The sequence below is a fragment of the Somniosus microcephalus genome, chromosome 18 (genome assembly GCF_052327205.1).
Source record: "Somniosus microcephalus isolate GS21.2 chromosome 18, FLI_Smic_1.0, whole genome shotgun sequence".
Taxonomy (NCBI): domain Eukaryota; kingdom Metazoa; phylum Chordata; class Chondrichthyes; order Squaliformes; family Somniosidae; genus Somniosus; species Somniosus microcephalus.
Window position 1 is genome coordinate 63,227,326 of NC_141004.1, and position 24,105 is coordinate 63,251,430.

The 24,105-nt window shown below is 46.6% G+C and overlaps 1 protein-coding gene across 5 annotated transcripts in view; it reads right to left on the reverse strand.

The window, feature by feature from the left end:
* Nucleotides 1-24,105, reverse strand: part of trim33 (tripartite motif containing 33) — a 298,400-nt gene that overhangs the window by 37,799 nt on the left and 236,496 nt on the right. For 3 of the 5 annotated variants that reach the window (XM_086011579.1, XM_086011576.1, XM_086011580.1), the window contains exons 5-10: nucleotides 14,932-15,048; nucleotides 12,721-12,835; nucleotides 12,480-12,626; nucleotides 4,334-4,451; nucleotides 3,531-3,781; nucleotides 2,668-2,883 (exon numbers count right to left, since the gene is read on the reverse strand). In XM_086011579.1, the coding sequence (XP_085867705.1) occupies nucleotides 2,668-2,883; nucleotides 3,531-3,781; nucleotides 4,334-4,451; nucleotides 12,480-12,626; nucleotides 12,721-12,835; nucleotides 14,932-15,048 (964 nt within the window). The remainder of the gene's footprint in view (nucleotides 1-2,667; nucleotides 2,884-3,530; nucleotides 3,782-4,333; nucleotides 4,452-12,479; nucleotides 12,627-12,720; nucleotides 12,836-14,931; nucleotides 15,049-24,105) is intronic. The other 2 variants (XM_086011578.1, XM_086011581.1) reach the window with 1 other exon arrangement.

A 24,105-nucleotide genomic window follows, 5' to 3' on the forward strand; every position in this document is an offset into this window, starting at 1 on the left:
TGGACATTAACCAAACAAATGGACTCACTTTATACTCTCCAAACTAGAATAGTGTAAAGACAATAGGTAGAAAAGGGTTGAAAGTTGGCCTGCAGGAATTAAGATTTCAGCTCACTGATGCTGAAAAAACCTTATTGCAATAAAATTGCTAAGACTTCAGTAACTTTATTACTGCATTAAACTAAATACTTTTAAATTAAATTAAAATACAGTTTCATAAAATATGTCTTGTTTACCTCCCCCATTCTTTTCTGTTATTACTATTTCACTTTTATTTTAGATTACTTATTGTCCAAACACTTAACTTAAACCATCTGCATCTCAACAATAACATTGGCCACTGGAACTATAAACCCAAAGATACCAGAGTGCCCAATGAAAACGTAGTGGCCCAGGGAGCTGTGCATTGTCAAGAGTACAGTGTCTTGTCAGCAATACTCAATTTGGGTTTGAAAAAACAAGGTGCATGACATACAAATCTAAAGTTGTGTATGTACATAATTTCCCATCTTCTGTCTTGTTTTTTTCACATTGCCAACTGATGGTTAACGTTGACTTTCAGAATTTTGTTTTTATCTCCTGACAGACCATATACGTCCAATCATCGACAGTTCTTTATCCAGGGGTGGGGGAGGGGAGGGGTGGACGCAGAGTGAGGAAGAGGAGAGTATATCTGTCCAATTTCCCTGCACATATACCACCAGTTTTATTATGAGATCAGAGTCAAACTGAGTCAATAACCAAATTTTAAACACACAAAAACACATTCATCACATGCACCAAAAACATGCCTAAATAGATGTGCCATTTCTCATTGTAAAATGCACTGGATATTGGTTAGAATTAATTTCTCCATTCCACCCACTGAAAACTATGTTCAACCACATCCACTTCTATGTAGCCAGACGCTGGAAAACATGGAAACCTCCATGAACATGGCCATGCTGCACTGTGGTCAACCAAAGGCAATAAGTGGTCATCTAAACATGAAGATATACTTGAACTCTTTGTATCCTTTTCTACCATGACCAGCTAAACTTGTGACAATCTCCGTTATGCCCAGGATTCTCAGGCATTCTAGTTTTTCTTTTAGCTAGACAGTCTTGTCATTTTCCATTGAGCAAATTTGTAAGATGGAACACCTTGGTATCTATGGTTAAGGATCAATATGCTTTTAATTTGGGGCATGATAGAGATCATGTTTCACTAATCTCTCCTGATGTTGTTCCTTTAACAGAACAAAATTACAACAGCACCGCTTCAAGACAGCTGGTCCCACCTGCCTCTGGATCAGTGAGTCCACTGCCTACGTGTCTGAGAATGCAATAGAAAGACTTGCATTTATATAGCACCTTTCATGACCACAGGACGTCCCAAAAGGCTTTGCAGCCAATGAAGTGGTCGCTGTTGTAATGTAGGAAATGTGGTACCCAATTTGCACATAGCAAGGTCCCACAAACAGCAATGAAACATAGAAAAATAGGAGGAGTAGGCCATTCGGCCCTTTGAGCCTGCTCCGCCATTCAATATGATCATGGCTGATCCTCTATCTCAATACCATATTCCCGCTCTCTCCCCAAAGCCCTCGATGCCTTTTGTGTCCAAAAATCTATCTATCTATCTCCATCTTAAATATATTCAGTGACTTGGCCTCCACAGCTTTCTGTGGTAGAGAATTCCACAGGTTCACCACCCGAGTGAAGAAATTTCTCCTCATCTCAGTCCTAAATGTCCTACCATGTATCCTGAGACTGTGACCCCTCGTTCTAGACACCCCCCCAGCCTCCCTGCATCCAGTCTGTCTAGCCCAGTCAGAATTTTATACGTTTCAATGAGATACGCTCTCATTCTACTAAACTCTAGTGAATACAGGCCTAGTCGACCCAATCTCTCCGCATACGACAGTCCTGCCATCCCAGGAATCAGTCTGGTGAACCTTCGCTGCACTCCCTCTATGGCAAGTATATCCTTTCTTAGGTAAGGAGACCAAAACTGCACAGTGTACTCCAGGTGTGGTCTCACCAAGGCCCTGTACAACTGTAGTAAGACATCCTTGCTCCTGTGCTCAAATCCTCTTGCACTGAAGGCCAACATACCAATGAGGTGAATAACCAGATCATCTGTTTTGGGTGTTGGTTGAGGGTTAAAAATAGGCCGGAACACTGGGAGAACTCTCCTTCGAATAGTGCCGTGGAATCTTTTACGTCCACTCGAGCCGGCAAATGGGGCCTCAGATTAATGTTTCATCCGAAAGACGGCACCCCCTCGGTACTGCACAGAAGTGCCAGCCCAGATTATGTGTTCAAGTCTCAGGAGTGGGGCTTAAACCCTTTGATGCAGAGGTGAGAGTGCTACTACCAAGCCAAGGCTGACATCTAAATACCTGGAATTAGGATTAAACTGAACCCATCTTTAGTTTCCAGCCTTTCAGGATGGTTGTCCTGGCAATGATCCAAGAGTCTGGCAAATAAATATGCATTTCCACATAAACTGTAGCGGTTGGTTTTAGAATTGTAACTTTCATGCGTTAGCAACAAAATGGCTATACTAGTAATTTTAAGTTATTTTAATACCAAAAGCACATTAAATAACAAAGTGTTCCACTCCTTTGGAGAAAAGAGTCATTAATACAAGGAATATACTCAAATTTAGTTTTATTGAAACTACCTGCAAATTGTGAATCTCTGTGGGTGACCACTTTACCTGTCGTGGTATCTGGGGCATCATTGGGTACTGATGCCCATTGTGTCGAGACATCCCAGCCATGCGAGCAGCGTTTTGTGCCATTCTCATCTGATGGGCTTGATGAGCCTGGTGGGCCTGAAGCGCAGCACCATTCAAATTTCCTCTCTGCATGGCTTGCATGCTAATCAAACGTGGAGGCTAAAAAGATAATATGAATCAGCCTACGCAGGGTTTAAAATTGTATTGCAAAAAGTCAACTTCAGAAATTTCCCATTTAGATCTTGTATAGGGACCAACTCCTTTGACTTGCACGAGTGGTAAAAGGCCAGCATTAATGATGTAGATTAAGCTGTGAGAGTGGGGAGGAAGAGAGAAACTATGCTACACTTACAACTTATGAGATACCATTATCTGCTTTCCTGCTGTACTGGACCTGCAGTATTTACATTTTGCTATTGTGTGCCTGCACCCATAACACTAAAATCCATCAACAGGAAGCGATCTGATGGTATAAATACTCAGTCCATTATATTTAAAAAGAATCAACGTTTCATGCATGTTTAGGCCCACTTTCTGGACACTCAAAGTTGAATGCTCCAAAGGCCTTTCCCCTCTCAACCCCAAAATTATTTTGCTTGTTCAAAGGATACAGAAATCAGAAGCCTAATCTATGATTATTTGTGCTGGAGAATATTTTAACAATGGCCATCTTGTACAGTAAAAAGCTAGAGCACTTTATCACTTTAAATTTTTGTTACACCTTTCACATGCTTATAAACATTTTATCCCTCCACTTTCAAGAGGAATGAATGGGCTGCATTTCAGTACTATGACATACAGCGTACCTGCTGTTGGACCATCTGTGGTGGCCCTGTAGTCCTGGGGTGTTGTCCTACCGGGTGGCTCATCCTCATCTGTTGCATCTGCTGCTGCTTCTGTGCAAATTGCTGCTGCATGTGCTGCAGGCGCAGCTGTGCAAGGTTAATCTGACCCTGAGGTTTCCCCCCAGGTGGCCCCTGGCCTTGGGAACCATGCCCAATAACTACATTGGGAGTGTAACCTGGAGGGTTCGGCTTGTTCTCAATCACAAGGTTACCTATTTTAGAAAATAAAAATCAAGTCTGCGTGTTAGTTTTTATTTGCAGGCAGTCGTGTGCATCATGAAAAATGTCAATGTAATGGTTGCTGTCCTTGGTTATAGAAGGTACCATGGCTCTTCAGAGGTATTTCAGGTTGCAGTACAAGACAATGGTAAACAATATTAATTCTAAAACTGTGGGGGGGGGGGGGGGGCAGTTCAAGTGGGGCACAGCTGGGGAAAACACAAAAAGTAAAAGAAAGGTTGTCTTGTTATAAACCCCTGGATATTTCAATGAATTAAACATTTAGAATCAACAGATGCAGTTAAAAGGCTTACAGTTTTGATCACTGGGGGTTTACTTATTGCACAATCTGACAAAAAAATTTAAAACAAACAAAACCTATGTATGCACATGAACATGTGTGCATGGGGGGGGGGGGGGAAAGAGAGGAGAGGAAAATCTGCAGGTGGGAGGAAGGAAAGAGAAGAAAAGGACAGAGAAAAATCCTCAGTGATCTCAAGGCTAACACTACATTTACTAAATAATTCATTTCGGTAACGTCTTACCTAAATTCACCACATTTTTTGCCCAGAATGTAGGATCACAGTGAAAGCGCATGCCACCATTAGCAGCCGGGACAGGGTCACAGCGTGCTCGGAGAATATGACGCAACTGAAAGGTAATCTGGAAAACATAAATCATTGAACAATTTTGCAATTCAGTATTTGTGTTGCTAATCAGCTTGACCAATCTTTCCAAGTAAATATTTGCCATCAGCCTGTGGAGACTCAATCAAAGCTAGAGTTCTCTGCTTACAAAATGTCTCATTCTGTAATTTTAAACATTTGGATTGGGGTTGAATGTTCAAGCTTCTTTTTGTTGGGGGGGGGGGGGGGGGGTGGACATCTATTTGGATTACTCGGTCATCTTGCTCATCATTTATATTGTACTTGGTCTGTTTACTTACACACATTTAGCTTTTTCAATTCCAGCGTTTGATACAGTAGTCCTATGGCAGGTCTCCATGTATTGAACAGGGTAAAAATGAATAGCTGTAACATTGAGATTTTTTACCTATTTGGCGCAGAAAGGATTATGGTTTAATTTATATTAGGATGTTGCTATGAAGTTGAGATTCAAGTCACAAAGGGTCAACTCGATAGACACAAGCTATCTGGGCTGTTAAGACCATGAGTTGGGATACCAGATGAAACAGGTAATAATTTTTTTATTTTTTATTAATTCACGGGGTGTGGGCACGCTGGCAAGGCTATAATTTATTGCCCATCCCTAATTGCCCTCGAGAATGTGGTGATGAGCAGTCTTCTTGAACCGCTGCAGTCCGTGTGGTGAAGGTACTCCCAACAGTGCTGTTAGGGAGGGAGTTCCAGGATTTCGACCCAGCGACGATGAAGGAACGGCGATATATTTCCAAGTCAGGATGGTGTGTGACTTGGAGGTGGTGGTGTTCCCATGCGCCTACTGCCCTTGTCCTTCTAGGTGGTAGAGGTCGCAGGTTTGGGATGTGCTGTTGAAGAAGCCTTGGCGAGTTGCTGCAGTGCATCTTGTAGATGGTACACACTGTAGCCGCGGTGCGCCGGTGGTGGAGGGAGTGAATATTTAAGGTGGTGGATGGGGTGCCAATCAAGCAGGCTGCTGTGTCCCGGATGGTGTCGAGCTTCTTGAGTGTTGTTGGAGCTGCACTCATCCAGGCAAGTGGAGAATATTCCATCACACTCCTGATTTGTGCCTTGTAGATGGTGGAAAGGCTTTGGGGAGTCAGAAAGTGAGTCAACTCGCCACAGAATACCTAGCCTCTGACATGCTCTTGTAGCCACAGTATGTGTGTGGTTGGTCCAGTTAAGTTTCTGGTCGATGGTGACCCCCCAGGATGTTGATGGTGGGGGATTAGACGACGGCAGTGCCACTGAATGTCATGGGGCAGTGGTTAGATGTTCTCTTGTTGTGTCTTCTCATATACAGCATCAGTTTTGTAAGAATGGAAGTCATCCAGCACATTCCAGAGATCATGTAGTTACCATAACTCCCACGTCAAAAGGAGAAAAGTTTCATATTCTAGGTGGTAGCTTTGATTGACAGTTCAGTGAGCCAATCCTCTACACAAAGAGCTGAGGGAAGGACCTTTGCCCCTTTACCCTTTTCTGTGGAAAACCGTCTTGGTCAACAAATTTTGTTTGACAATGCTCCTGTGGGACATTTAACTACGTTAAATAGTTGTTGTTGTAGTCTGGAACAGTCGACAGAGTTCCTGTTTTCCAAGGTTAGTGCCAGTCAGTTCAGGAACTGCTAACTTAGTGAGTTTAACCATTTGTCTTATTTTGACTACATAAGAAGCAACAGGTAAAATGCAAATCTTGCTGTGAAAGCTATAGTCTGATTATTCAAGCATTTCATGCAAAATAAACCAGTTTGTAGGTTTACAATTGTGCTTCATCTCGCTAGATTGCTTTTCAGTCCACCTTCCAAAAAGACTGGAGAACGCATATGGCGGCACGAGAGATTACAGTATCCAGTACACAGAACACGGGAGCTTATTATTGGAGTTCCTGAGTCGCACTTATCATTTAACTAGATACTGTGCAGAGGTGCTCCCCGATTCAAGGTCTGCTTAGGGAAACGCTGAACCAGAGTTTGTAATACAGGAAACTTTCAATTAACCGGCCCCTAAATAACCAGAATGCTCTATCCACCGGCAAAATTCAGGAGTCGGTTCAGGTAACTTTTTTTACTTTGTTACTTTTTTTACTCCATTTGTTGCTGTGCAAGGGTGTAGCTGAAGCTGTTGCTAAGCTACAGAGACGCTTGCAAGTTATGCCGATTGTTTTGAAGCTGTAAGCAACAGGGTTTGTTGCTTTATACGGAGCTCTGAGCTCAGTATCTTTTACTATAGCGTTCGGTTATCCGGAATTGTTGATGAACCGGCACCAGGTCGGTCCCGTCCGTGCCGGATACCAGAAAGTTTCCTGTACAGCTATGGCTATATTTGTAGAATCTACAACTCAGCATCTACCAATGCTTAAAAGGATTGTTGTTTAATAATAAAGGCATTTAAATAACTGACAACACAGACTACCATTTTAGATACCCACATTTAAAAACCATGATATAGTAAGGGATGCTCTTCAAAGGTTGAGATTAAATCACATAGTTAGGGAAAAGTTTAACAAGATTTTCTTTCTATCAGCTATGCTATACTCAACCTGTGAATGCTAATACTGACACTATTTACAAGGCATTTTCCCCTTTGATGCACACAAATATTCCCCAAAGGAGGTGGAAATAGACACAGATCATGAAGCATCCAAAAAAACAAAAAAATGATCCTAATTAGGTTGTCAGAACCATAAACTTAGACTGGCATCTAACACTCCCAACCAAGAATATCCAGCTGAATTTTCTTCACATTCAATCCAAGCTATCCTCATTGGTTATAGTATAGAAATAGAAATGAAAACTCAATTTCTAGGCGGAAACCGCAATCAAACCAAAGTCAAAGTGAACTGGCTGCCTTTTATAGAAGGGAGGTATCACTTATACTACAGGTCAAACACATGACTATCCAGGACCAATTGCAAGGAGGAGACAGACTCATGAGGTACATGGAAAATGCTTCCTTTAGAAGAACAAAGCTGATCCGATGAAAGTATGTAATCTATCTTTACTTCTGGGCACTGGTCTAAACAATTTCTTCCATCAAGTATCCATTTTGAAAACTATGTGGCATATGTCAAATGGAGTATTTAATAAAGAAGCCTTTTAAAACATATATTAATTGCATTTAATGACTTGCATTAAATGACTTGCATTAAACAGCATTTCCTTGTTCAAGTAACTTCAAAGGAACAGATATAAAGCGAAGCTTTCATAACAAGAAGGAAGTTCCCCAATAAGGACATTAAACAGCAGAATTGCTTCAAGTGGTTTAATAACCCATTAACCTGCAACTATCATTTTAAATTGGTTGATAACAGTATTGCAACAGATTTTGATCAATGGTGGTTGACCTTTAATTATAATAGTTTATGAAATTAGACAAATGGAGTACCTTACAAGTTCAGCTGTTGAATTGTAATACAGATTGTGTAATTTCATTACTATTGAATCAATTAAGGTCAGTTACATTAAAAAGGGAAAATTACAGACTTGTTCCAATACACTGTTTGGAAACCTATATAAAAAACCTGTCGCAGCAGTCTCCAACAAACTACATCCAAGTAATGCATCAGCGAAAGGATTAAATCATAAAAGTGCCCATAAATCTTAATTTTACAACAGCTGCAATTTAGAAACTTTTAGATTGAATCAAAGCTCGTTAGAGATAATTATAAGAACTATATAATAAAATCATATTCAAGAAAATACAGTGGGGGGGAAGAGATGGCAAAATTATTTTATTCAGTTTTTCTGGCAGATGCGCCCTATGTACCCCCCGTCTCTGATGACTAATGTTAATAAAGCTGAGAAATAATTTGATAATTACAATAGATATTTAATCACACTAGATTACTTAACATGAAAGGAATGTTAGTTTTAACCTCAAGATAAAGTCAAATTAACGAATTAGAAAATAGCCCCCGCCCCTACTATACTTCTGAAGGGATGGATGGGTGAAGGAGTCACATCATCTGAAAATGGCTATTGTACAGGCAGGTAACCTATCGTCTTCATTCCACTTCCTCCACACACAGGCACACACTATTATACAGGCTTGGGAGTCCTCGGCATAGGAGCTGTAAGACCAGTCTTCGGGATAAATCTGCCAACGGTGTTACGTGCTCCAGTTAAATGTAGACTGTAAATGTCTGAGGACTGCTTCAAATTGCCTTATATGTATTATCAATTGGAACCTGATTGAGAAACATCCAAGCAGCAGCTGTAGAACAGTTAGAATGACTTAACCTGCTCCCTCGGGCTTCATTCCTACAAACTAGTAGCCGTGTTGAAAGCATTCAATTATCCATCTGGCCACCTACTATATACTCAGCCGTTTACTTTGACTCCTTGCACCATTGGAAATAAGCATAAATTGCTATGCAAAACATGGAACTTGGGGGGTTCCACGAGTATCTACATAATAGAATCAATGTTCCCGTTCTGAACTATCTGGCAGTGGATAAAACAATGACCATTTACAATAGTCCCAGGACAAGGGGTCGGCCATTTAAGACTGAGATGAGGAGGAATTTCTTCACTCAGAGGGTTGTGAATCTTTGGAATTCTCTGCCCCAAAGGGCTGTGGATGCGGAGTCGTTGAGTATATTCAAGGCCAAGATAGATCGATTTTTGGACCCATGGGGAATCAAGGGGTCTAGGATCGGGCAGGAAAGTGGAGTTGAGGTTGAAGATCAGCCATGGCTTTATAGAATGACGCAGCAGGCTCCAGGGGCCATACGGCCTACTCCTGTTCCTAATTCCTGTTACGTTCTAATTTGTTGACCCAAATGAAACGGGAAAGTACCTTTGGCTCACAACTCGATGTGTCCCTGGACTATCTTGTCAGATGGCCAATTACACCTAATCTTAATACGGCCTTGCAGTTCACTAATGCTGCAAGCCAAAATTAACACCAAGGTGGTTTTCCATGAGAGAAATAAACTCATGTTCAAAGAAGCTTAAATGGCGAGTACATAAATTTATGAAGAACTAAATTAAGATCCCAATGGAAATCAATTAATGCCTGGGACACAATTTCCAAATACTTGCATGAAACAGTTCACCTAATGATCCAAATGCCAACTGGTCATGAAAGACCAAAGCAGCTACAACATGAACCCAAACAAAACTAGGTTTTAAACTGATGTCAAACAGATGCTGCAGTAGAGCAGATTGAGATAGGACTAACTGACTGACTTCAATACTACTCTACAATTGCTCTCCCATTGTGCTTATAAGCACCATTAGTGGATGCTGTCTGAACTAATGAAGGTATCGCCTTAGGGACAGTACAACCTGATCCAACAGTCATCACTTAAAGCAAAGAATCAAGCAGAATATTTCAACGCTCCGATGCAATATTTGACCCGCCCCACCTGTTGAGAAATCTTTGCCATGAGATGATGGGATTCTGTCTCTGCCTGTCACAATGTCCGAGTACCATTACTTGGAGGGCCAATAGGGAGGTTACCAGTGTAACTTTTGTCCTGTTATCATATAGAAACCATCATATCCATGAAAAGGAGACACTGTCCATCTTCTTGGCGGACACAATCTCAATCCTCAGGCAGAAACACAAGATATGATGGTTATCCAGGGTGTCAAACAGGGCTCTCTGGGCACCCCATCTCTTGAAATTGTTCTGAAATACCTCTACTGAGTGCATCTTCCACTTTATTATAATAGTGACTACACTTCAAAAGTACCTCATTGGCTGTAAAGCACTTTGGGACGTCCTGAGGTCGTGAAAGACGCAATCTAAATGCGAGTCTTTCTTTCTTTAATGGTGAACTGTAATATGACAGAGTACCTTAGTACGTTGGTTGTATATCCCAGTTAAATAGTGATAGTAGTCTTCGGACTCAGACAACTTCATAATCGTATCTTGAAAGTGAGCCACCACCTACTTTAGCAGGCCAATGTAGTATTGATCAAACCTTCATATTCCAACTTGCTCTGTACGATAGTCTGGAATCATTCTAGAGCTAGCCTTTTTATACTTCATTCCAACTGACTAATGTGCAGGTGGACTGTTATATTGTAGGTACATACCACAACAGTACAGATTTAGGAAGGGGAAGTTCCAAATGTGAACACCAATCGGCCAAAGGTGCTTGTAAGTGCTCCAGTTAAATGTAGACTGCAATAATTAGTAAAAAGAATTGTACGGTGGGAGCTTACATATCCAATTTAAATCAAATAGGTGTCCAGGAAGTAGCTGTACCACTGTTCTATAAGCTGTTCCTTGGGCTTCAAAGCTGAAAACTTGTTGTTTTGGGTGCATTCAAACATCCATCCAGCTATCCACTGCATAATTATTGGTATCTTGAGCCATGGGAAATAACAGTCAAGACTGCATAGATTCCTCTGTGCAACATATAGAACTTGGAAGGTCTGGGGCAACTATATAGTAGGAACAATGCTTTAGCTCTAACTTGTATAGGGCAGCCCAGGTCCAGAGGGGTCTCCAACAGAAGCCGCTTGGTGGATATTGCTCAAAAACAAGTATATTCTCCACGCTATCATGCTCTGGAATTCACAAGGGTGGTACTACAAAAAAGTAATGGTTAATCAAAACAATCCCATTTTTCTTAGCGATCCCCATCATTGCACGTCTGTTGGTTCTTCACAAGGCAACAGCTATTCCTCTAACCTGCATATATTAGACAGAATTTATACAGCACAGAAACAGGCCATTCAGCCCTGCTGGTCCAAGCCGATGTTCCACACAGGCCTCCTCCCACCCTATTTCATCTACCCCGATCTGCTTATACTTCTATTCCTTTCTCCCTTATGTACTTATCTAACTTCCCCTTAAAGGCATCTATGCTATTTGCCTCAACTACTCCATGCGGTAGCAAGTTTCACATTCTAACCACTCTGGATAAAGAAGTTTCTCCTGAATTCTCTATTGGATTTATTAGTGACCATCTTATATTTATGACCTCTAGTTTTGGACTCCTCCTCAAGTGGAAAGCTTTTCTCTACATCTATCTATCAAACTATTTCATTATGTTAAAGACCTCCATCAGGTCACCCCTCCGCCTTCACTTTTCTAGAGAAAAGAGCCCCAGCCTGTTCAGCCTTTCCCAATAGCTAGAACCTCTTAGTTCTGGTATCATCTTTGGAAATCTTTTTTGCATCTACTCCAGTGCCTCTATATCCTTTTTATAATTTGGAGACCAGAACTGTACACAGAACTCTTAAGTGCGGTCTCTCCAAAATCCCTTTTCCACTAAAGTATAGCTGTAATAGGGCTGATGTTAAAAGCAACCAATGCCAGCCCGCATAGCAATTCACCTAAAACCAAGATTCTCACTTACGCGTCCAGGACATTGTTCACCATCTTCTGTGTAATATGGCAGTCTGTATTTGGTCTTTTGAACAGGGACAGAAACTGACTACAGTTTGGTAAGAAAATCTTGCGCATTGGGCCTGGTGGCTTCCATGTTAACCTAACTGCATTTTCTAGTAAATCTATTGGCCAAGCACATCCACACAATGGTGTCTCAGTTAGGAGGCCATCTTGGCTCATGTCTGAAGAATGGTCACTTGGGTGAGGCATCAGAAATCTTCCCATGCTCATGAAACTATTCATCCTCTTCAGAAGAGGTGAAACACCTTTAGAAACAGGCCAATGAATGCACTCCAATATTTATATCCTTCTTGCATGATCACACTAGCAAAGTCTCTCCTAGCATGCCCTCCCCCATTTTCAGATTTTTGACAATTCCAAACATGTATATATGCATAACATTAAGTTTTTATTACGCTTTAAAAAAATTCTCCGCCAGCCACTGTTTTTGCAGTCTTAATTTTGATTCTTGGTTACCTAGAATTACATGGAATTTTACAGCACAGGAACATGCCATTCAGCCCAACGGGTCTATGCAGGTGTTTGTGTTACACATGAGCCTCCTCCCACTTTACTTCATCTCACCCCATCAACATATCATAGGTTAGGAATTGAATTTTTCCACTACAGAAAGCTACATCTGCTGCGTCAGATATAATGCAACAAAGATGTGACTGTCTTACCAGACGCTTGCTGTAAAGTAGTGCTGTACTGCTTCCACTGGAAATAGCCCACTTTGCAAAGTTCATCACGTGCTCCACCTGCCTGGCAAGACTGGTAACATCCTGTTGCTGCTGCAGTAATTTTATCTGCCGCTCCTTTGTTACATTCTGTAGAAAAAGGAGCAGTGAAGACAAGTCAAAGTGAAGTAATGTTCAATAGCACTGGGATAGAATCACTGTGCACAGATTTACTCGATCATACCTCCAGCTGCTGCAATAGATTCTTGCCCTTCTTGTTGATCTCATTAATGAGGGTGAAGATGGCAACTTTAATGTCATGCTCAACCTTCTTGTTTGTATCAGTGACTTCGTTTAACCTAAGAACATGGAAATAAGGAAACAAATGCATGTAATCTAGTAACAATCGTTTTCTAAAGTCCGATTCACACACAGAATCTTAAATATTCCTTTTCCTTACACTAGTACCTCAAGAGGTTTGAAAAGTGGCGCTTACCCGCACAGAACTATTTGTAAGGTGTAAGGCTTTACAAGCCTCTCTCAAATAAAACTGCCCAGATATTCCGAAGTTGAAAGCTTATATTCAATCCAATTCTAGAAAGAGCGAAGTGAGTAAAACTTCATGATATTTGAGTTTTTTGAGAGCTATCCAAATACCTATATGAATGGATTCCTTATTCCGTGAATAAAGATCAGTCACCACATACAATAGGATACAGGCCATTTTGCCTAAACGGGTAACCAGTTGGACATTGCCCTGTGGGAAAAATCACACATCAGCGTCACATGTTCTTATCCTGCCCCACTGCAAGTGCTTCCTTCACTGCTTTGTCTGAAGAATTCAGCATTCGGATTGAACGATAAGATTCTAACTCGTCAATTTGGGTCTGAGATACATCACATTTGAATGGGAACCTGGGAATGTAAGCTGTTGTAACATACACTATATACACTACTGAGCCCCACCTGCATTGAAAAGTTCTGTAAGTGTGTTTTCACTAATGTGCAGACAGGCTCGTGGTTTCCCTCAATGGCTCATTGGATTTATCTAGAAAAAACTTCAGTTCGATACCTGGACTGTGCTGAGATAGCTAATCTCAGCCACGGTGGCAGTAGGATTCTAAAAAACTGACCTCAGTTAGGAAGGAGGACACTGGCGAGATTGTTATGCAGGCCTCCGCTAGAACTGTGCACGCGTGCATGCGAAAGATGAAGAAAACCACATCAGTTAAAAACAGGACTGAACTCGCCTGTGATCTCTCTCCCTTCCCATGTCTGAACAGCCTGCAAACACTCACTGTCAAAGGTCACACATGAATACACTACTGCAAGGTACTGGAGGGCGACAGGTACTGATGCAATCATACTCCAGAAGTTGCTGCCTTTGGGAGAATGCAAAATCCTTGTAAAACTAACTGGGTCAGAATCCAAGGCAGTACGGGCTGTGTAGTCCGAAACGAAACCATTAAAAAATATATTACACCTAGATTCAGGACAAATATGAGATGCGCACAGCACTGGTTTTCTGTGCTGTCATTTAGTAATTTGTAATAATTAAACACAGCTTTTGTCACCAGTAGGCACTTATTTGTCTCTATAACTATAAACTGTGCAGTTGCAAATATTAATTGAGTTAAAAGATATGAAAGATTATTCTGCCATTGGTGAGTTCTAATACTTTGGGGTACACAATACAGGAATAAGCTGTAGCTTTGTACAAGTCTTTCAAAAGAAACTGGTAGCCACATAGCCATTGATGATAGCTGTATAATCGCCCTCCTAAACAGGAGTAGCAGAGTAAAAATAACATTCTCACCTACTTTTGTTTTGAGAGAGAGTGGGATAGAGAGGGACAAGAATGGTACATCTCACTTACGCTTTATGATAGCTGGGAAAGAGACTACCACAGGGAGTAGTTGAAGCGAATAGTATAGATGCATTTAAGGGGAAAGCTAGATCATGCGAGGGAGAAAGGATTTAATAGTTGATAGTTAGATGAGGAAAGATGGGAGGAGGATCGATTGGAGCATAAACTGGTTGGGCCGAATGGCCTTGTTTCTGTGCTATATATCCTATGAACCAAAAGGTACACTTTTCACAACAGTGGTTGCAAGCCTAGAAAAGCCTCCGAGCATTGTATCAAGGACAAAACTGTGTGTCAAGCATTTGCTCGAGTCAAGGAACATGGATAACACTGGTTTTGGGAGAGTGAGGCTCGTCCAGCAAACATCAGCATTTGACTTGCAACTCAGTAGCAAAACTTTCTTGCATGAAGAGCAATTTTAAAAAACAAACTCGGTATTCAGGTGTGAATAAACACAACAGCTACAGGGGGATAATACTGCATGCTCCATTTCAAATAGCTGAAACTCATTCTAAAAGCTTCAAGTTTCAAGAGGCTTAATTGAAATGAAAATGGCAGCATTTTGTGCTCTGTTCGGTAAGTTGAACGTACCTGTTCTGCACTTGACTAGCTGCGTACTGCACATAATTCTTCTTTTCTTGAAGCTTGGCCATTAAAGTCTCAATAATAATTTTTTGGTTTTGAAATGCTTCTTCTAAAAATTGGTATCTGTAAAGCAAAAAAGAAAGGACGAATTTACCATCAAAATAAATCCCATGGGAAAAAAGTCTGAAGTTTATGTTCAAATAAAACCTGCCTTGAGGAGAGAAAAGTAAACCAGTAAAGATTTAAACTCCTTGGGTTATTGTGCTCTTGCATAAGGTACAGTACCAGTCTAGGATTGGTAACACTTCACACATTTGGTTTCAATATCTGCAAAAGGTTCTTGTGACTGTGGGGAAAATACCAATTCTATCCTTGCAAAGAAGAACTTAGTTAGTGATCTTGGGTATGGAAAGAACAGGTTTGCATTTATATAGCACTTTTCACGACCCAAGGGCACCCCAAAGTGTTTCACAGCCAATGAACTACTTTTGAAGTGCAGTCACTGCTATAATGTAAGCAATGTGGTGCCAATTTGCACACAGCAAAGTCCCACAAACAAGATAAAATATCAGATAATGTGTTTTGGGGTTTAATCATAATCAACTTTATTGTCATTGTTAGTGCACAAGTGCAGTACAACGAAATGTAGGCTTGCGGCTCCCGAGAGTGTACATTTAGATTAAGACATTTAAACATTCAACATACATTTGGCTTGTAATATATTAACATAAACATAACCATAATAAAGTGCATTGGCAGATGTGCAGGCTTTAGAGTTTATTTGTGGAGTTCAGTGGGATGACAGCCCTGGGAAAGAAGCTGTTCCTAAATCTGGTCGTTCGGGTGCGAATGCATCTGTAGCGTCTCCCAGATGGCAGGAGGGCGAACAGACTGTGGCTGGGGTGGGTAGGGTCTTTGATGATGGTCTGTGACCTCCGTAAACAGCGTTTCTGGTATATGTGCTCTATGGTCGGTAGCCGGGTGCCGGTAATGCGTTGGGCAGTTTTGACTACCCGCTGCAGGGCTTTCCGGTCATAGTAGCTACAGCTGCCATACCATACTGTGATACAGTTCGTCAGGATGCTCTCTATTGTGCAGCGGTAAAAGTTAGAGAGGATCAGGGGTGACAGGTTACATCCCTTCAGCCTCCTTAGGAAATATAGGCGCTGCTGGGCCTTCTTCACCAGAGGAGGTATTGAGGGACCAGGAGAGGTCTTCCGTGATGTGGACTCCGAGGAACTTTAGTGGTAAAGGAATAAATGTTGGGCAGGATACTGGGAGAACTCCCCTTCTCTTCAAATAGCGCAACAGGATCTTTTATGTCCACCCGAGGGGGCAGACAGGGTTTCGGTTTAACGTCTCACTACAGCACTGTCTCAGTAGTGCAATGTAGTGCAAAAATATATAGTTCAATACAAGTTTAACTGCCTCTAACTACAACCAAATATCCACTCCAATAAAAATGGTTTGACCTATAAGAGATCACCTGGTTATTAACACTACTTACAGCCAAGACTGAAAAGCCACTGCAATGGGTGAAAGATGTACAAGGCATGTCAGTTGTATTAACAGTAATGGATGTACTATTTAACTCCCATGAAAACCCTGGTAAGTATTCATTACAACAGTATATCTGGAGTTACATAGGATGTTTACATTTTGTTAAAATTTACACAATGCAGTTCTGTACTACTTAGTGTACAGACAAAAGCCATTATTTTATTTACTGATTGAATTGTTTTATGTTGAGTGACGCTGGCAAGGCAGTATTTATTGCCCATCCCTTGCTGCCCTTGTGGCATTAACAGCCAACCAACATAGCACAGGACTGGCGGCACAAGCAAGCCAAAGCCGATAGTGGTGGCAGGTCTTCTCTCTGAAGGATATTAGGGAACCTGTTGGGTTTTTACAACAATCCGGCAGCTTTCATGGTAATCTGTTCTGGTGCTCATCACCTCGACTTTATTAGATTAGCACCATTTAAAAAAAAAATCAAGTTTGCTCTCCATCTTAATATCTGAATTCTAAAAAAACTGTTTCGTTACTCAATTTCAGGGCCACACATTCAGCGTGGGGAGACAGCTTTGATCCCAACTGTGACAGATAGTGACTGCTTACAACACAAAGCCATAAAACCTTCCCTCTAGAATGGCAATTAATTTGTGAAAGGGCAAGTACCATACTGTAATTTGCTTCAGTTGTAATTTCAACAGCATTTGGGCTCTAACCAAACATTCATGTTACTGGGGTGTCCAACAAAGAAAAATTTGGATTCAGTGACATCAGCGAAGGGCTCTAAAGCAAAAATTCAAGAAAATAGCCATTGAAAGCTGTTGGCTTGCTGCCAGAAACCAATCTATATATATAAATCGGTCGATCTGTCTGTCTGTCATCGCGTGTGCGTCTGTCGGGGTCTGTCCGTCTGTCTGTCATCGCGTGTGCGTCTGTCGGGCTATGCGCTCGAAAGTTACAGGGCGTACCTACGCGTGCGTTACCTCCAAAGAAAGCTTACGCTTCCGAGACGGTTTAAAGCGTATTTACGTTTCGGCCGGGCTAAAATCGCGCCCGCGGTATCCCAAAAACCTTCAACATTCCGCTCATTAGCATCTCATTATCCGCTCATTAGCGACAGAGTGACCTCGAGGTCGACCAATCGTACGGCGGCTTGCTGCCGCGTGCGGCCGGGCCCTCCTACGGTCGAGTGACGGGACGATTGACCAATCCTACGCTTTGGTGACCTGACGGTCGACCAATCGGTGCGTGTGTGGGCGGGCCTTATCGTTCTGAACCGAGGTGCGTAGCCGCCATCTTGCTTCCATTCTTTTTCCTGCTTTCTGCGTCTTTCTTTTCAAATATACATTTCCAGCAAAATAAAATTCAATTTATTAAATTCTTTTAAAATAAATCACTCATTTGTAAATATTTTATCTAACCTGAACATTCTTTTTCCTACCTTTGCCAGTTTTTTTCTTAGGCCTGAAAGCCTGGGCCTTTCTTGCCCAGCCAGGCCTGAGCTAGGTAACTGGGCTGCTGCTAAGCTCCTCACACCACCCCCCCCCGCCCCCCCCCCCCGGTGTCACGTTACCCGGGGCAACGGCGTCAGCCACGAGGGTCAGGGTGCACGCGCAGCAGGAGGTGAGACTCTGTTCCGCGCTCGGCTCGGGCGGGGGGGCGGGGCTCTCGAGAGTGCGGATCTCGGCCTTGGTGAGCGGGAAGGGTTACCCCGGCAACGGGAGTGCCAGCTGGGGCTTGGGGAGCGGGGCTCTCGGGAGTGCGGGGCGGGGCGGCTGCAAGAGCGGGGCTCTCGGGAGTGCGGGGCGGGGCGGCTGCGAGAGCGGGGCTCTCTGGAGTGCGGGGCGGGGCGGCGCGGCAGGGTTACCCCAGCAACCGGGCGTGGCCATCTCTCAGCCTCAAGCCGTCCCTTCCCCCCCCCCGCCCCCCCCTTCCCTCCCCCCCCCCGCCCGCCCTCCCCCTTCCCCCTCCCTTCCCTCCCCCCTCCCTTCCCTCCCCCTTCCCCCCGCCCGCCCTCTCCCCCCCCGCCCTCCCCCTTCCCCCCCGCCCCCCTTCTGCCCTCCCCTTCCCTTCCCCCCCGCCCTCCCCCTTCCCTTCCCCCCGCCCCCGCCCTCCCCCTCCTGCCCTCCCCCTCCCCCTCCAGCCCTCCCCCTCCAGCCCTCCCCCTCCAGCCCTCCCCCTCCAGCTAGTTTACTATATATACATTCCTACTGGAAAAGAATAGGCTTATCTGCATCTCAGACTTGAAGGTTTGGGATATTTCCAGGATCCATTACGATTAGACTGAAGAAACCCAAGTGCAGCGCACAATACTTAATATGGTTGTTTAGAATGGGCTAACTGAACAGGTCTTTCCTATGAAACCTAAATAACCACCGCTGAAAGATGTCTTTACCAGTCTGTACAACACACATGCCTGATCAGTGGTCCACTGGACTAAGGTGACGATCGCAGTGCGATTGACCGAATGGACCACAGCACTACATAACTAAAATACACTATACACAAATTTAAGTGGTATAAGGCTAGATCTAGGTGAGATGTCAGGAGGTGGTTCTTTTCCCAGAGAATAGTGGGCCTCTGGAACAGGCTGCCATCTCGCGCGGTGGATGCGGATTCGCTGAATTCCTTCAAGCGCGAGCTGGACCCGTTTCTGGCTGAGGCGGCGATCACATCTTACAGAAGGTAGGTACTGCAGGTAATTCAGGGCCAGAGCGATCTCCTGGACTTGTTTCGATCGCCTAGATGGGTCAGAGAGGAATTTCCCAGATGTTTTCTCCCAAATTGGCCTGGATTTTTAAATCTGGTTTTTGCTTCTCCCTGGAGATCACATGGTTTCGGTGGGGTAGAGTGTATATGATGCGATACACAAGGTATCGCAATTGTGGGGGACAGGCACGATGGACATACATCTATGTGCACAAGTACCTTTTGTTCCCACTACTGAACTCGGGCAAACTAGTGACTTGTCACCAACTGGTTCTGCAACCTTAATATAAAGCTTTATGGATGCTCTGAATTATGCTAGGATATGGAAATGAAATTCTAAACTTGATTAAAGCTTATCCAATTAATCATGCTCGTGTATGAAAGTCACAGACTGAAACTACCATGTTCTGATTCAAGTACAGTAGGATTGTGATCCATTCAGTAGATCAAAAAAGTCAGTAGCAAGGTAATGTAGAAGGATGCAAGATGATTGCCATTACCCGAGTCCTGATTTCAGAAAAAGCTTCCCAGTTTTTGCTGTCACTAATGCTGGTGAGGAGGGGGGGGGGTAGCGACAGAGGAGGAGGGGGGGGGGGGGTAGCGACAGAGGAGGAGGGGGGGGGTAGCGACAGAGGAGGAGGGGGGGGTAGCGACAGAGGAGGAGGGGGGGGTAGCGACAGAGGAGGGGGGGGGGTAGCGACAGAGGAGGAGGGGGGGGGTAGCGACAGAGGAGGAGGGGGGGTAGCGACAGAGGAGGAGGGGGGGGGTAGCGACAGAGGAGGAGGAGGGGGGTAGCGACAGAGGAGGGGGGTAGCGACAGAGGAGGAGGGGGGTAGCGACAGAGGAGGAGGGGGGGTAGCGACAGAGGAGGAGGGGGGTAGCGACAGAGGAGGAGGGGGGTAGCGACAGAGGAGGAGGGGGGTAGCGACAGAGGAGGAGGGGGGTAGCGACAGAGGAGGAGGGGGGTAGCGACAGAGGAGGAGGGGGGTAGCGACAGAGGAGGAGGGGGGTAGCGACAGAGGAGGAGGGGGGGTAGCGACAGAGGAGGAGGGGGGTAGCGACAGAGGAGGAGGGGGGTAGCGACAGAGGAGGAGGGGGGTAGCGACAGAGGAGGAGGGGGGTAGCGACAGAGGAGGAGGGGGGTAGCGACAGAGGAGGAGGGGGGTAGCGACAGAGGAGGAGGGGGGTAGCGACAGAGGAGGAGGGGGGTAGCGACAGAGGAGGAGGGGGGTAGCGACAGAGGAGGAGGGGGGTAGCGACAGAGGAGGAGGGGGGTAGCGACAGAGGAGGAGGGGGGTAGCGACAGAGGAGGAGGGGGGTAGCGACAGAGGAGGAGGGGGGTAGCGACAGAGGAGGAGGGGGGTAGCGACAGAGGAGGAGGGGGGTAGCGACAGAGGAGGAGGGGGGTAGCGACAGAGGAGGAGGGGGGTAGCGACAGAGGAGGAGGGGGGTAGCGACAGAGGAGGAGGGGGGTAGCGACAGAGGAGGAGGGGGGTAGCGACAGAGGAGGAGGGGGGTAGCGACAGAGGAGGAGGGGGGTAGCGACAGAGGAGGAGGGGGGTAGCGACAGAGGAGGAGGGGGGTAGCGACAGAGGAGGAGGGGGGTAGCGACAGAGGAGGAGGGGGGTAGCGACAGAGGAGGAGGGGGGTAGCGACAGAGGAGGAGGGGGGTAGCGACAGAGGAGGAGGGGGGTAGCGACAGAGGAGGAGGGGGGTAGCGACAGAGGAGGAGGGGGGTAGCGACAGAGGAGGAGGGGGGTAGCGACAGAGGAGGAGGGGGGTAGCGACAGAGGAGGAGGGGGGTAGCGACAGAGGAGGAGGGGGGTAGCGACAGAGGAGGAGGGGGGTAGCGACAGAGGAGGAGGGGGGTAGCGACAGAGGAGGAGGGGGGTAGCGACAGAGGAGGAGGGGGGTAGCGACAGAGGAGGAGGGGGGTAGCGACAGAGGAGGAGGGGGGTAGCGACAGAGGAGGAGGGGGGTAGCGACAGAGGAGGAGGGGGGTAGCGACAGAGGAGGAGGGGGGTAGCGACAGAGGAGGAGGGGGGGTAGCGACAGAGGAGGAGGGGGGTAGCGACAGAGGAGGAGGGGGGTAGCGACAGAGGAGGAGGGGGGTAGCGACAGAGGAGGAGGGGGGTAGCGACAGAGGAGGAGGGGGGTAGCGACAGAGGAGGAGGGGGGTAGCGACAGAGGAGGAGGGGGGTAGCGACAGAGGAGGAGGGGGGTAGCGACAGAGGAGGAGGGGGGGTAGCGACAGAGGAGGAGGGGGGTAGCGACAGAGGAGGAGGGGGGTAGCGACAGAGGAGGAGGGGGGTAGCGACAGAGGAGGAGGGGGGTAGCGACAGAGGAGGAGGGGGGTAGCGACAGAGGAGGAGGGGGGTAGCGACAGAGGAGGAGGGGGGTAGCGACAGAGGAGGAGGGGGGTAGCGACAGAGGAGGAGGGGGGTAGCGACAGAGGAGGAGGGGGGTAGCGACAGAGGAGGAGGGGGGTAGCGACAGAGGAGGAGGGGGGTAGCGACAGAGGAGGAGGGGGGTAGCGACAGAGGAGGAGGGGGGTAGCGACAGAGGAGGAGGGGGGTAGCGACAGAGGAGGAGGGGGGTAGCGACAGAGGAGGAGGGGGGTAGCGACAGAGGAGGAGGGGGGTAGCGACAGAGGAGGAGGGGGGTAGCGACAGAGGAGGAGGGGGGTAGCGACAGAGGAGGAGGGGGGTAGCGACAGAGGAGGAGGGGGGTAGCGACAGAGGAGGAGGGGGGTAGCGACAGAGGAGGAGGGGGGTAGCGACAGAGGAGGAGGGGGGTAGCGACAGAGGAGGAGGGGGGTAGCGACAGAGGAGGAGGGGGGTAGCGACAGAGGAGGAGGGGGGGTAGCGACAGAGGAGGAGGGGGGTAGCGACAGAGGAGGAGGGGGGTAGCGACAGAGGAGGAGGGGGGTAGCGACAGAGGAGGAGGGGGGTAGCGACAGAGGAGGAGGGGGGTAGCGACAGAGGAGGAGGGGGGGTAGCGACAGAGGAGGAGGGGGGTAGCGACAGAGGAGGAGGGGGGGTAGCGACAGAGGAGGAGGGGGGGTAGCGACAGAGGAGGAGGGGGGTAGCGACAGAGGAGGAGGGGGGTAGCGACAGAGGAGGAGGGGGGTAGCGACAGAGGAGGAGGGGGGGTAGCGACAGAGGAGGAGGGGGGTAGCGACAGAGGAGGAGGGGGGTAGCGACAGAGGAGGAGGGGGGTAGCGACAGAGGAGGACGGGGGTAGCGACAGAGGAGGAGGGGGGTAGCGACAGAGGAGGAGGGGGGTAGCGACAGAGGAGGAGGGGGGTAGCGACAGAGGAGGAGGAGGGGGTAGCGACAGAGGAGGAGGGGGGTAGCGACAGAGGAGGAGGGGGGTAGCGACAGAGGAGGAGGGGGGTAGCGACAGAGGAGGAGGGGGGTAGCGACAGAGGAGGAGGGGGTAGCGACAGAGGAGGAGGGGGGTAGCGACAGAGGAGGAGGGGGGTAGCGACAGAGGAGGAGGGGGTAGCGACAGAGGAGGAGGGGGGTAGCGACAGAGGAGGGGGGTAGCGACAGAGGAGGAGGGGGGTAGCGACAGAGGAGGGGGGGTAGCGACAGAGGAGGAGGGGGGTAGCGACAGAGGAGGAGGGGGGTAGCGACAGAGGAGGAGGGGGGTAGCGACAGAGGAGGAGGGGGGTAGCGACAGAGGAGGAGGGGGGTAGCGACAGAGGAGGAGGGGGGTAGCGACAGAGGAGGAGGGGGGTAGCGACAGAGGAGGAGGGGGGTAGCGACAGAGGAGGAGGGGGGTAGCGACAGAGGAGGAGGGGGGTAGCGACAGAGGAGGACGGGGGTAGCGACAGAGGAGGAGGGGGGTAGCGACAGAGGAGGAGGGGGGTAGCGACAGAGGAGGAGGGGGGTAGCGACAGAGGAGGAGGGGGGTAGCGACAGAGGAGGAGGAGGGGGTAGCGACAGAGGAGGAGGGGGTAGCGACAGAGGAGGGGGGTAGAGACAGAGGAGGGGGTAGAGACAGAGGAGGGGGGTAGAGACAGAGGAGGGGGGGTAGAGACAGAGGAGGGGGGGTAGAGACAGAGCGGAGGAGGGGGGTAGAGACAGGGAGGAGGAGGGGGGGTAGAGACAGGGAGGAGGACAGAGTTAGAGACAGAGGAGGAGGGGGTACAGAATACTGTTGAATGCATCAACAGGCAGTCAGATTATTAAAGCACAAATAGTGCTTAAAACCATAGCCCAGGTTTTGCTGGAGCGGGTATTCTCAGGGCCTGCCCTGCTAGACTTTTTCGCGCATGTTTATGTTTTAAAAATTGTTGCCTGCAAAGTTGCTGGTAATACGATCTAATAACAGGGCAGTGAGGGCAACAGGACATCGGGGACTTGGTGAACAACGGGATAAACAATGCATCTCCTTAACCAATGATATTACTAGATTAAGAAATAACCAGGAAGCACCGAGAAAGAGGGTGAATTAGTGTGGGTGATTTCAATGTCAAATCAGGTACAGAAAGAGAAATGAGAGGGAACGAAAGATTGCCAGTGATCTCCTGGACTAGTTTTGATTGTATAGAATGGTTCAGAGAGAAATTTTGCAGATTTATTTCCCCAAATTGGCCTGGATTTGTAATTTTTTTGCCTCTCCCGGGGGATCACATGGTTTCGGTGGGGTGGAATGTATAAAATTTCCAACAATTCACAGCCTGAAGGAATGAGACGCCACACTTTTAATTGATCACTTTCTAGGCAAGAGAGGTTAATTGGCAATTAATAATTATCACGTCGTTAAAAGGGTACTTGCGCTGTTAATGACTAGATTTAACTTTGTGGCGCTTTTAATGGGCAATTAATTAAAAATGCAGCAACTTCAGGATAATCGCGGGAGATTGAGCGCGAGGTGCTGTTACTGCGAATTTAATGGATGAGCAGCGGAAGTCATTCAGCAATGCGCGGCAATTCGCAGGTCACGGGGTAT